Source organism: Ostrea edulis, chromosome 9 (assembly GCF_947568905.1).
Source record: "Ostrea edulis chromosome 9, xbOstEdul1.1, whole genome shotgun sequence".
Lineage (NCBI taxonomy): Eukaryota > Metazoa > Mollusca > Bivalvia > Ostreida > Ostreidae > Ostrea > Ostrea edulis.
The window spans coordinates 546,719-561,020 of NC_079172.1; the positions used below are offsets into that span (position 1 = coordinate 546,719).

General features: G+C 40.0%; 1 protein-coding gene and 1 long non-coding RNA gene across 5 annotated transcripts in view; one reads left to right on the forward strand and one right to left on the reverse strand.

Moving 5' to 3' along the window:
* Nucleotides 1-13,062, forward strand: part of LOC125657458 (uncharacterized) — a 30,861-nt gene extending 17,799 nt beyond the window's left edge. For all 4 annotated transcript variants that reach the window (XR_008798300.1, XR_008798299.1, XR_008798302.1 and 1 more), the window contains 4 exons: nucleotides 2,416-2,519; nucleotides 6,833-6,951; nucleotides 7,601-8,106; nucleotides 12,964-13,062. This is a non-coding gene — a long non-coding RNA (uncharacterized LOC125657458). The remainder of the gene's footprint in view (nucleotides 1-2,415; nucleotides 2,520-6,832; nucleotides 6,952-7,600; nucleotides 8,107-12,963) is intronic.
* On the reverse strand, nucleotides 6,982-9,790 carry LOC130049961 (E3 ubiquitin-protein ligase TRIM36-like). The gene is made up of 2 exons (XM_056148224.1): nucleotides 9,489-9,790; nucleotides 6,982-9,260 (listed from the first exon to the last, which is right to left on the reverse strand). The coding sequence occupies exon 2, from the start codon at nucleotides 9,228-9,230 to the stop codon at nucleotides 7,572-7,574; it is 1,659 nt and encodes a 552-aa protein (XP_056004199.1). The 5' UTR covers nucleotides 9,231-9,260; nucleotides 9,489-9,790; the 3' UTR covers nucleotides 6,982-7,571.
* Nucleotides 13,063-14,302: the final 1,240 nt, after the last annotated feature.

Consider the following 14,302-nt stretch of genomic DNA (forward strand, 5'->3'; position numbering starts at 1 on the left):
TGAAAATGAATTCAATTTATATATATTTATCCGAAACATAACTTTACACATATATTAACATTGTGTAAATGTCGTAAAACATCACACTCGACTTATTTATTAGAACTGTAGAGTTTTGTGTCTTCACGCGGATCAGACTTGCTCTCAAACTCTTTGCAGTTATTTTTTTTTTCTTTTTAGCTAAGAATAAAATATCTTGTGGTTTAAAGTAAAGTTTGTTGTTTATTTTTAAACATGACCAGTCGGACTAGTAAATAGACATTTTACCCGACCGGACCTAACATTTAGTAGACTCGGTCGGTCGGACGTGCCTTAGTGTCAAACCCTGTATAGGACCAATCTTTAAAAATCTTCTTCTCAAGAACCACTGAGCCAAAAAAGCTGAGATTTATATGAAAGCTTCCTGATATAGTGCAGATTCTAAATTGTTAAAATCATGGCCCCCGGGGGTCGGATGGGGCCACAAGGGGGGATCAAAGTTTTACATACAAATATATAGGAAAAATCTTTAAAAATCTTCTTCTCAAGAACCACTGAGCCAGAGAAGCTGATATTTACATGAAAGATTTTTGACATAGTGCAATTCAAGTTTGTTAAAATCATGGCCCCCGGGGGAAGGATGGGGTCACAAGGGGGGATCAAAGTTTAACATACAAATCTATAGGAAAAATCTTTAAAAATTTTCTTCTGAAGAACCACTAAGCAAGAGAAGCTGAGATTTATATGAAAGCTTCCTGATATAGTGCAGATTCTAAATTGTCAAAATCATGGCCCCCCCGGAGTCGGATGGGGCCACAATAGGGGATCAAAATTTTACATACAAATATATAGGAAAAATCTTTAAAAATCTTCTTCTCAAGAACCACTGAGCCAGAAAAGCTGAGATTTATATGAAGGCTTTCTGATATAGTGCAGATTAAGGTTTGTAAAAATCATGGTCCCTGGGGGTCAGATGGGGCCACAAGGGGGATCAAAGTTTTACATAGAAATACATAGGGAAAATCTTTAAAAATCTTCTTCTCAAGAACCACTGAGCCAGAGAAGCTGATATTTACATGAAAGCTTTCTGACATAATGCAGATTCAAGTTTGTTGAAATCCTGGCCCCCGGGGGTTAGATGGGGCCACAATAGGGGATCAAATTTTTACATACAAATATATAGGGATAATCCTTAAAAATCTTCTTCCCAAGAACCACTGAGCCAGAAAAGCTGATATTTACATGAAAGCTTCCTAACATAGTGTAGAGTTAAGTTTGTTCAAATCATGGCCCCCTGGGGTAGGATGGGGCCACAATAGGGGATCCAAGTTTTACATACAAATATATAGGAAAAATCTTTAAAAATATTCTTCTCAAGAACCACTGAGCCAGAAAAGCTGATATTTACATGAAAGATTTTTGACATAATGCAGATTCAAGTTTGTTCAGATCATGGCCCATGGGGGTAGGATGGGGCCACAAGGGGGGATCAAAGTTTTACATACAAATATATAGGAAAAATCTTTAAAAATCTACTTCTCAAGAACTAGTGGGCCAAAGAAGTTCAAATTTACATGAAAGCTTTCTGACATAGTGTAGATTCAAGTTTTCAAAAACCATTGTCTTCAGGGGTAGGTTGGCGCCATAATAGGGACTACGTTTTTGCATGCAAATATATATGGAAAGTCTTCTGATATGGACCACTTTAAGGTGACTCAGGTGAGCGATATGGCCCATGGGCCTCTTGTTTGTATATAGATTCTTTATGGAAAAACCTTATTTTGTGAAGTTTGACCTTAACCTGGGAGTTCGATCATTCTGACGTATTCAATATCTCCTGAACATATTTTGTATTTAAATTTTTATGACAATACCTATTTTTTCATACTATAACCTTTGACTTTGTGACCTTGAAATTTGACCTTATTTCAAGGAAATGTAACCTACCAAATATTTTCAATAGTATTCAAGGTAGGGCTTTCATATTTTGTTTATAGGTTCTTGTTGACAAAACGACCTTGTGGTACAATCACATTTGATCTTTTGACCTCCACCTACTTTCCAAAAAAATGGCCTAGTTAATATCTTCTAAACTATTTAAGGAAAAAGCTTTCATATTTTGTGTATAGATTTTTATGGCAAGACTTTGATTTAGTGTTTGACCTTATGACCTAAATCTACTTTTAATAAGAATCTGACCTCTTCATTATACCCCCCGCAACAAGTTGTGGGGGGGGGGGGGGGGTATACTGGAATCGGGTTGTCCGTCTGTCTGTCCGTCCATCCGTCTGTGCACTGGTTTGGTCTCATTTTGATACATTCAGTATCATTGTATTGATCTTTTGAGTATAAATTTGTGATCTAAAAGCATGATATAATGGTGTAAAGGATCAGTTTGTGGTTAACCAATATTTGATGTGAAAATAAATATTGTAGGGTAACGGTTACTGGAGACATGCTGTTGATTGATGAGGATAATTTTCCCGAGACTCTGACATATTGCAGGACCTGGATAGCTCTACTGGTGTTCAAAATGCCAGGTTTGTTAATGGAATTACATGTAAATGTTCCATGGAATGTCAGATTTGTTAATGGATTTACATGTGAAATGTTCCATGTAATGGCCAGGGCATATGTAATATAGCATTAATATTTTTAATGAAACTCAGGTGACCTATTGCAAATGGTCAGCGTCCGTTGTCATGCGTTGCATGTCGTGTTAGGTGTGTTAACATCTTCAAGACAACGGGGAAATAAATTGTAAATTTCAGAATTCCTGGACTCCTGTGGCTTTAGGGGCGGGGCAAAAACTGCCCAAATTTGACCAATTTTCAAAAAATCTTCTTTACGACTATACATGTGTAAGAAAAACTCAATGCATAGGGATGTAGAGCAGGAAAGCCTCTATCAAAATTGTAAATTTCATGATCCCTGGGGTAGGGGTTCTGACCTCAGGGCGATGCCAAACATGTTATATAGTATTGGTGTGTAAAACACTTAAATGACATCTTCTTAAGTGCTGTTGAACCTTTCTTGTCAGCGGAACTCCTCTGAGAACACTCAACATCATTTCGTGAATCTTTGTAGTTAATAGAAACATGCTGTGTAGATGTGCATATTCCCAGGAAATTCTGATTGTCCCTTTTGAACTTAGAATTTCGAGTCTGTATGTCCTGTTGTTGTCAGTACAATTCCTCAGAGATCGCATAACAGAATTTGATGAAAATTTGTAGTTAATAAGGACACACTGTGTAGATGTGCATATTGCCAGAAAATTCTGATTCAATTATTTTTCTTGGAGTTATCCCCCTTTTGAATTTTGAGCCTGTCTGTGCTGTTCTTGCAGTAATGCATAGAATTACCATTCATTATGTGAGACATTGTTAAGCAATGTTGGAGCATGGGGTATGTGAACTTGATAACTTTTACTTTCTTTCATTAGTCAGGTGCTCTAACCATTGAGCAACCATGACCGGTCTATCCGAAACCCCTATAATACTAGTCACGTGCTCCAGTCATTGAGCTACCATGACCAGTCTATCAGAGATCCCTGTATTACAAGTCAGGTGCTCTAACCATTGAGCTACAGTGACCGGTCTATCAGAGACCCCTGTATTATTAGTCATATGATCTAACAATTGAGCTACCATGACCGGTCTATCAGAGACCCCAGTTGTACTATTCAGGTGCTCTAGCCATTGAGTTACCATGACCGGTCTATCTGAGACCCCTGTATTACTAATCAAGTGCTCTAACTATTGAGCTACTGTGACTGGTCTATTGGAGACCCTTGTATTACTAGTCAGGGACCCCTGTTGTACTAATCAGGGGCTCTAACCATTGAGCTACCATGACCGGTGTATTAGAGACCCCTGTATTACTAGTCAGTTGCTTTAACCATTGAGCTACCATGACGGATCTATCCGAAACCCCTGTATTACTAGTCACATGCTCCAGTCATTGAGCTACTGTGATCGGTTTATCCTAGACCCCTGAGCTACCAAAAAAAAAACAACAACTATTGAGCTACCATATGACCAGTCTATCTGAGATCCCAGTATTACTAGTCAGGTGCTCTAACCATTAAGCTACCATGACCGGTCTATCAGGGACCCCTGTTGTACTAGTCAGTTTCTTTAACCATTGAGCTACCGTGACTGGTCTATCGGAGACCCTTGTATTACTAGTCAGGTGTTCTAACCATTCAGCTACCATGACCGGTCTATCAGAGACCCCTGTTGTACAAGTCAGTTGCTTTAACCATTGAGCTACCGTGACTGGTCTATCGGAGACCCTTGTATTACTAGTCAGGTGTTCTAACCATTCAGCTACCATGACCGGTGTATTAGAGACCCCTGTATTACTAGTCAGTTGCTTTAAGCATTGAGCTACCATGACCGGTCTATCGGAGACCCCTGTTGTACTAGTCAGGTGCTCTAATCATTGAGCTACCGTGATTAGTTTATCGTAGACCCTTGTATTAATATTCAGTTGCTTTAACCATTGAGCTACCGTGACCGGTGTATCAGAGATCCCTGTTGTACTAGTCAGGTGCTGTAACCATTGAGCTACCGTGACCAGTCTATCTGAGACCCCTGTATTACTAGTCAGGTGCTCTAACAATTAAGCTACCGTGACCGGTCTATCAGGGACCCCTGTTGTACTAGTCAGTTTCTTTAACCATTGAGCTACCGTGACCGGTCTATCGGAGACCCTTGTATTACTAGTCAGGTGTTCTAACCATTCAGCTACCATGACCGGTCTATCGGAGACCCCAGTTGTACTAGTCAGGTGCTCTAATCATTGAGCTACAGTGATTAGTTTATCATAGACCCTTGTATTAATATTCAGGTGCTCTAACCATTGAGCTACCATGACCGGTCTATCAGAGATCCCTGTATTACTAGTCAGGTGATCTAACAATTGAGCTACCATGACCGGTCTATCAGAGACCCATGTTGTACAAGTCAGGTGCTCTAACCATTGAGCTACCGTGACCGGTCTATCTGAGACCCTTGTATTACTAGTCAGGTGTTCTAACCATTGAGCTACCATGACCGGTCTATCAGAGATCCCTATTATACTAGTCAGGTGCTCTAACAATTGAGCTACCATGACTGGTCTATCAGAGACCCCTGTATTACTAGTCAGTTGCTTTAACCATTGAGCTACCGTGAGCGGTCTATCCGAGACCCTTGTATTACTAGTCAGGTGCTCTAAACATTGAGCTACCGTGTCCGGTCTATCAGAGATCCCTATTATACTAGTCAGGTGCTCTAACAATTGAGCTACCATGACTGGTCTATCAGAGACCCCTGTATTACTAGTCAGTTGCTTTAACCATTGAGCTACCGTGAGCGGTCTATCCGAGACCCTTGTATTACTAGTCAGGTGCTCTAAACATTGAGCTACCGTGTCCGGTCTATCAGAGCCCCCTGTATTACTCTAACCATTGAGCTACCGAGACCAGTCTATTAGAGACCCTTGCATTACTAGTCAGGTGTTCTAACGATTGAGCTACCATGACCGGTGTATCAGAGACCCCTCTATTACTAGTCAAGTGATCTAGCGATTGAACCACCGTGAGCGGTCTATCAGAGACCCCTGTTGTACTAGTCAGGTACTCTAACCATTGAGCTACCATGACCAGTCTATCCAAGACCCCTGTATTACTAGTCAGGTGCTTTAACCATTGAGCTACCATAACTGGTCTATCTGAGACCCCTGTATTACTAGTCAGGTGCTCTAACCATTGAGCTACTGTGACCGGTCTATGTGAGACCCCTGTATTACCAGTTAGGTGCCCAGTTTTTCAGAGACCCCTGTATTACAAATCATGTGCTCTAACTATTGACCTATCCATAGGCTGATGTTAAGATGAACCATGGATATCGATCTGGATAGCTCCGTGCTTAGAACATCTGACTAGTAATACACGGGTCTCTGATAGACCGGCCACTGTAGCTCAATAGTTAAAACACCTGCAGATTAGTAATACAGGGGTCTCTGATAGACCGGCCACTGTAGCTCAATAGTTAGAACACCTGATTAGTAATACACGGGTCTTTTTTTGTTAGACCGATCACTGTAGCTCAATAGTTAGAACACCTGATTAGTAATACAGGGGTCTCTGATAGACCGGCCACTGTAGCTCAATAGTTAGAACACCTGATTAGTAATACACAGGTCTCTGATACACCGGCCACTGTAGCTCAATAGTTAGAGCACCTGACTAGTAATACAGGGGTCTCTGTTAGACCGGTCACTGTAGCTCAATAGTTAGAACACCTGATTAGTAATACACGGGTCTCTGATAGACCGGTCACTGTAGCTCAATAGTTGGAGCACCTGATTAGTAATACAGGGGTCTCTGTTGGACCGGTCACTGTAGCTCAATAGTTAGAACACCTGATTAGTAATACACGGGTCTCTGATAGACCGGTCACTGTAGCTCAATAGTTGGAGCACCTGATTAGTAATACACGGGTCTTTTTTTGTTAGACCGATCACTGTAGCTCAATAGTTAGAACACCTGATTAGTAATACAGGGGTCTCTGTTGGACCGGTCACTGTAGCTCAATAGTTAGAACACCTGATTAGTAATACAGGGGTCTCTGTTAGACCAGTCACTGTAGCTCAATAGTTGGAGCACCTGACTAGTTATACAGGGTTGTCGGATTTGATTTCCAGTTGCAGCACGAATTTTCTCCTTCCTGTTACATTTACATATATATATAAACATGTAAATATACCACACTGTAATAGACTGGACATTTTGTAAGATAATTAAGTTCTGAAATACAGACAATTGTTGACAATATAGTTAGATATAATTACACTTTGTGTTTTGTAGGACTGTGGAGTGTTGTGATGTTATTGATGGTCAACAGAAGACTGTGACCTTGAATCTGAAGATCTGTGATGAAGACTGGACGTTTGGGGTCACTCTCTGTTATAGTACTACAAATCTAAGTAAGTACTCAGTAATAATGTAAGACTGAACTCTGTATCATGTTTATCTAATATATACATTGTAAAATCAAACACATATTGAAATACATAATTAACAAACAGAATAATTAGTAGTTTATCACACACAAACAAGTATATGTGTACTTGTATAGATGTACTATAATTCAAGGCTACACACAAAATACTGACAACGTGACTTAGTACATCACAAGAACTGATTTACCTTTATTTACATTTCATGATTGACATGTGTCTAATTGTATATAGATAATTAACTAGTAACACAATCTAATTATTAATTAGTATACTAAGATTAGATATAATAATACAGATATTGTAAGATATAATTACTAAACAGCAGTGAGAGACTGTTCTATCAGTTAAACTCACAAACACAAGTACATGTTAATTACACATCACAGACACAGGACTGTAATTAACACGGAGCTGTAATTAACACGGGGCTGTAATCAACACAGGGCTGTAATTAACACAGGTCTGTAATCAAAAAGCAGATGTAATCAACACAAAGATGCAATTAACACTGTGTTTAGATGTGTAATGAACAGGGTTTTTAGATGTGTAATTAACACTGTAGAGTTGTGTAATTAACACTGTGTTTATAGATATTGGATTTTCTTCACTTTAGCAGTGAACCGTTCAGCCACAAAGAGGTTGTCTCTGATGTCCACACATAAACCTACTGGACGTTCTAAATGACAGTGAATGTAACGGAGGAACTGTCCGTCCTGATCTAGGATGTGGATACGGTGTTTGTGAATGTCTGCTGTCAGGATGTGACTCTGGCTGTCTGTAGTGAGGCCGCGTGGATTAAATGATTGCTCGGTATTAGAGGGATGACCAGTGTATCTAAATCGGAGTTTTCCTGACTGATTGACCACCACTACTGCTCTAGCTCCATTGTCAGCCACACAGATATCCAGGTTCTTGTTCTCACTGAGGTATTTAGGGAATGTATCAGATGAGTAGAGAGGACGACCCTGATCATCAAACTGAATGCTCTGTTTCTCTGTGGAGCCGGAGTAACGCACGACTTTGTATTGTTTGTCATCATCACTGATCATGGTAACCAGGAGATCATCAGAGGCGGTACTGCAGACATAGAGAGGGTACCACCCCTGTAGTGTGATCACGGTCTGTATCTGTTTATTCTTAATTAAATTAACAGTTTTATCTCTATAGTCAGTATAAACAAGATCTCCGTCCCGTGTCACTGCTATGTCCCCCGGTTCGTCCTCTGACTTGGTTTTTATTGATGTCAGTAGTTTACTCTGGAGGTTGAACAGCTTCATGGTTTTGTTAGTCCCGCATGTCCAGACTTGATCTTCACTCAGACAGCTAACACTATATAGTTCTGTATACCTAGTGTCTATGGCGGCGGTGAAGCGCGGCTCATCAAGCAGTGGTTTGACTGGAGGAGACGATACAGCTTCTGCTGACTTGATTGTGTCGCCATGTTCTGTGTTAATGGATAATGGCGACAGAGAACCAAACATTTCATTGAGCTGATCTTTGTTTATTTTCTGAGGAGTAAAACTCGGTAATTTGACTCGGACTTTAGTCGGTAATGTTCTAAATTCAGAATTCCTAGATTTGTAACTAGAGGTTAAGGAGACGTCATTTGATTTTAGGATTGATTTCAAGTCTGACATGATCTGTTTGAGTTCCGCCATTTTCTGTGTGATTTCTTCTGTATTTTTATTCAGGGTAGATAGGTGTTTGATTTTCATCTCCTGAATGTTGGATTTCTGCTGGTTGACAATGGCGGTAATCTCCCGGTGTAGGAGTTCTCCTTGTTGATCGGCAATTGTTGTCAGTTTCCCGTAATTCGTTTCTAACTCGGCTTTCTCAGTTTGTACACCAGACGCCATTTCTTCATATCGCGGGTAAATTCTGGTCTCGAGTTCGTCCAGATCTTTCTGTAAACTTTCTGTGTTAGCGCTGAGTTTTTCCAGAATATCTGATATATCGTGACCTTTGTGTTTACTTGAGGAGACGCAGGTAGAACAGACAGGAATGTCACATTTCTCACAGTAATGTTTACAGAGTTCGTCGGCGTGGTGTGGACATGTTGAGTAGTTAAGAGATTTTCTGTATTTATAGAGCACGACTTTGTGTCTTATAGACGAATCCGAGAGGTGCTTCCCAACACAGGTCTGGCATAGATTTATATCACAACGTTCACAGTGACTCTGTAGGTGGGCAGTTTTACAGAGGTCACACAATAGGATAATCTGGGCTCTGCGGAACGGATCCATTTTTGATGTCCGGGTCACATGAGGAGTTCACTGTTAATTAGATTAGGGAATCTTGATTAAAGATGAAACACATGACCAGCTAGAATTACAGTATGGTAGATAAACTGCCATCATTTATACCAGATACGTCTATACATTTCGAATAAGCCCCCCCCCCCCCCCCCCCCCCCCCCCCCTTCAGAGTTATGTGAAATTATTTTTAAAATGAGCAGATCTATCTTATTGAACACACAAATATGGATATTAAGTTTGTCTCACCTGAAAATCCAACATGGCCTCCCTGTTCTTTCGACCTTCCGTCTAGTCCTGTGATTAAATACCTGTGCGGTGCGTCAGCCTGTATACACTATCTGTTTAAATAGAGTTTTAAAGTTTGTTTTGACCTAGATCGTACTGGTAGCGATGTCAACATTGACGTCAGAAGATAGAATTGTTTCAATGTATGTATAAATCCCTTCATTATAGTCAGTGTACTTAGCAATATCAATTGTAACTCTCTCTGTGTGTGTGTGTGTGGGGGGGGGGGGGGGGGGGGGGGGGGGGGGCTTATAGTAATCACTACTACTGTCTCAGTCTGGACAGTTTTATATAGAGACAACTCCTGATTTAGGTGAAGTACTTACGGACGTAGCATTGAGGGTTGTTTATCGTGCCAAAGACTAGTTTGCATTGAGGGTTGTTTATCGTGCCAAAGACTAGTTTGCATTGAGGGTTGTTTATCGTGCCAAAGATGAGGGTTGTTTATCGTGCCAAAGACTAGTTTACATTGAGGGTTGTTTATCGTGCCAAAGATGAGGGTTGTTTATCGTGCCAAAGACTAGTTTGCATTGAGGGTTGTTTATCGTGCCAAAGACTACTTTACATTGAGGGTTGTTTATCGTGCCAAAGACTAGTTTGCATTGGGGGTTGTTTATCGTGCCAAAGACTAGTTTATATTGAGGGTTGTTTATCGTGCCAAAGACTAGTTTACATTGAGGGTTGTTTATCGTGCCAAAGACTAGTTTACATTGGGGGTTGTTTATCGTGCCAAAGACTAGTTTGCATTGAGGGTTGTTTATCGTGCCAAAGACTAGTTTGCATTGAGGGTTGTTTATCGTGACAAAGACTAGTTTACATTGAGGGTTGTTTATGCTGGCGCGACGTTGTAAATTTCTTCTCGCTATTATCCAGTGTAAAATTCCAAACAAACTTACATGTATGTGAGTGACGTGTGTCTTTCACAGAAATAAACAAAGTCCCATTGAGCGCTTAGTTAAGGAACAATAACTACCTATATATTAAACAGTTTAGATTTGACGCGGTACTGAGATTTAAATCATTTAGTAAATGTAGCCAGTAAACATTGTATTCAAGAAATCATGGTATTGTTAATTAAAACAAAACATTATAAACATTTAGAGGCTAAATCAAACGTATGACAGTCTCGCATAGTAATATTAAATTAATTATCATTTACTCCCTGTATCATAAATAAATAAAATTAATTACACTGTCCTAATTCTACCCAATGGATAGATAGATTGATTGATTAATTGATTGATTGATGTTTTCCGCCACACTCAACAATTTTTCAGTTATCTGGTGGCGCCCAGTTTTTATTGGTGGAAGAGAGAACCCAGATACAATGTACCTGGGAAGAGACCACCGACCTTCCGCAAGTAAACTGGGAAACTTTCTCACCGGCGCGAGCGATTTGAACCCGCACCGACAGAGGTGGGAGGCCGTGTGATTTTGAGCGCGATGCTCTAACCACTCGGCCACGGATGCCCATCCCAATGGACAGAAAGAGAGATAGATAGATAGATATCAATTGACGGTTACACATTCCCAGGTCAATATGGTTTACAAAATAATACTATACAGGTAAATTATTCCCCGCGTATCGACCTGTATCCTTCTGATCACCTGTAGTACCACGGTGGCGGATCTAGAGGGAGTTAACAAGTGGAAGTTGAATTTTTAGAACTGAATAAATATCTTATTAAGAAACCCCAAGCCATTTTTTTTTTTCAAATTTATAACATGATATCGCAGTTAGATAGGGATGAAATAGTCTGTATCATTGTGATAAACAGAAAACTACATACTATTACTGTAAATTGTGTACAGCAACCAGAACTGTCTTTTCTGTATTCTGACAATAAACTTAACACGCTAATCAGAATTTTACAGACTTTTCTGTATTCTGACAATAAACTTAACACGCTAATCAGAATTTTACAGACTTTTCTGTATACTGACAATAAACTTAACACGCTAATCAGAATTTTACAGACTTTTCTGTATACTGACAATAAACTTAACACGCTAATCGGAATTTTACAGACTTTTCTGTATACTGACAATAAACTTAACACGCTAAACAGATTGATTGAAAATTGTTTTACGTCCCTCTCGAGAATATTGTACTCATATGGAGACGTCACCACTGCCGGTGAAGAGCTGCAACATTTGGGCCTATGCTCGACGCTTATGGTCATTGAGCAGGGAGGGATCTTTATCGTGCCACACCTGCTGCGACACAGGACCTCGTTTTTTGGGGTTTTTTTTGCGGTCTCATCGGAGGGACCGTAGCGGAATTTTACAGACTTTTCTGTATACTGACAATAAACTTAAAAAGCTTAGCAGAATTTTACAGACTTTTCTGTATACTGACAATAGACTTAACATGCTCAGCAGAATTTTACAAACTTTTGTGTATACTGACAATAAATTGAACACGCTAATCAGAATTTTATAGACTTTAGGAGATTCTCACATGTGTAGAGCTATAATACATTGGGTTAAATTCTGTCTCACATGTTTCATACCGATTGTTAGGCTGTTCTTGGCACACTAAATTTGACTACGGATAACTCCGGGATATGGGGCTGACGGCGGATGTGACCGGTCGACAGGGGATGCTCACTCCTCCTAGGTACCTGATTTCATCTCTGGTATATCCAGGGGTCCGTGTTTGCATATCTCTCTATTTTCAATTTTGTATTGTTTGTATAGTGGTTATGAGATTGATTAGTATTCGCTGTCTTCACCTTTCACCTAGTTTTGGTTTTCCTGGGGGGAGGGGGTATATTGTCTAGGCGTCCCTCTCGAGAATTTCTCACTCATATAGTATAGAGATATTACCATTGCCGACGAAGGGCAGCGAAATTCGGGCCTATGCTCGGAGCTTATGGCATTTGAAAAGGGAGGGATCTTTGCTGTGACAGGGGCCTCATTTTTTGCTTTCTTATCCGAATGACCGCTTCATTTAGTCACCTCTTGCGCCAAGCAAGGGCTACTAAGGATGTATTCTATCTAGGATCCTCACGGACTGGGATGTGTGTTGAAATGATATGCGACTGATTTCGGAAATGTAAATATAGAGCTAATTAGAAATGATCGGATACCACATATCCGGGATTGAAGTGTTCCTGTCGTTTTAATGGCACTCAAAGTTTGTTTTCGAATTCAACAATTTGAATCCACACACCAGCTATTTCTTTTATCCGTGAATAAGATTACATTGCTTATTGAAATCATTGTCTTACCAGAGGGCTCGTCACTCAAGCTTTCACTTTCTTATTATTCATTCCCTGTAAATGCGATACTTACCTGTGTACAGGTAAACTATAGGTAAATTACCTGTGTAATTTTGAAGTGTGAGTGAAGCTTGCATCACGCGCCCTCTAGTGAGGAAATTACATGAAATACGTTACATGTTTTTGTATTATTACTCTTTTTTCTGTTGTAGATTGAGTTGTGTGGAACAATGAACCTCCGGATATCTATGTACATTTACACGTGTATGATTAAACTTCTGTTGTACTCGCGTATGTGAGTTTATCCTGTATTGGGTGTTTGAGTTTTATTTCATAAATAGTTTAGGAATATAGTGTCAGCTCAGTATCTTAAGAACCCTTTGCTTGACAGACATTAAACCTGGTACACTCGTACAATTTGAGGAGAAAATGACCCCTATTGATTTTGAGGCTATGTGGTCAAAGGTTAAGTGTCAAACTGGACATAGGAATATACTGTCAGCTCAATTTCTTGAGAATCCTTTAATTGACAGACATCAAACTTGGTACACTGTTAGATCTTCAGAAGAAGATGACCCCAATTGAATTTGAGGTCACATGGTCAAGGGTGAAACTGGACATAGTAATATACTGACCACTCAATATCTTGAGAAACTTTTGCTCGACAGACATCAAACTTAGTACATTGGTATATCTTCAGGAGAAGATGACCCGTATTGATTTTGAGGTCACGTGGTTAAAGGTCAATGGTTGAACTGGACATAGTAATATATTGACTCCTATATTTTCAGAATTATTTGCTTTATTGACACCAAACTTGGTTCATTGTTACAGCAAAAGGAGTAGATAACCCCTATTGATTTTTAGGTCGCATGGTCAATCCACTCTTGACATAGGAAGATATTGTCTGCTCAATATTTGGAATTAATGATGCTACTGTCAATTATATGAGGTGTGTGTATAACTCTTTTCAATTTTGCACAATGGGGGCATATGTGTTTTACAAATATCTCTTGTTTAGAATTTTCTTCAAGTGTAGACGAAAACCATGGTTAATCCCTAGGTAGATTAGTTTCTCCATACTACCCACTACCCCCCCCCCCCCCCTCCCAATGAAATAGGGTGGGGCCACAATAGGGACTAAAAGTTTTACGTGAGAATTATAGAGATGCACCGTTAAAAACAACAGACGGTCCATGATTAGTCGTGCTATATAAATATCTACAGGTGTTAAAAGTCAGGACCCGGGGTAGTTAAAAGTTAGGACCAGGGATAGTTGAAAGTTAGGACCCGGGATAGTTCAGGGCCCAGGGTAGTTGAAAGGCAGGACCTGGGGTTAAGACCCTGGGTAGCTAAAAGTCAAGACCCTCGGTTGTTAAAAGTCAGCATCCAGGGTAATTAAAAGTCAGGATCCGGGGTAATTAAAAGTCAGGATCCGGAGTAGTTAAAAGTCAGGACCCGGGGTAGCTAAAAGTCAAGACCTTCGGTTGTTAAAAGTCAGGATCCAGGGTAATTAAAAGTCAGGATCCGGGGTAATTAAAAGTGAGGATC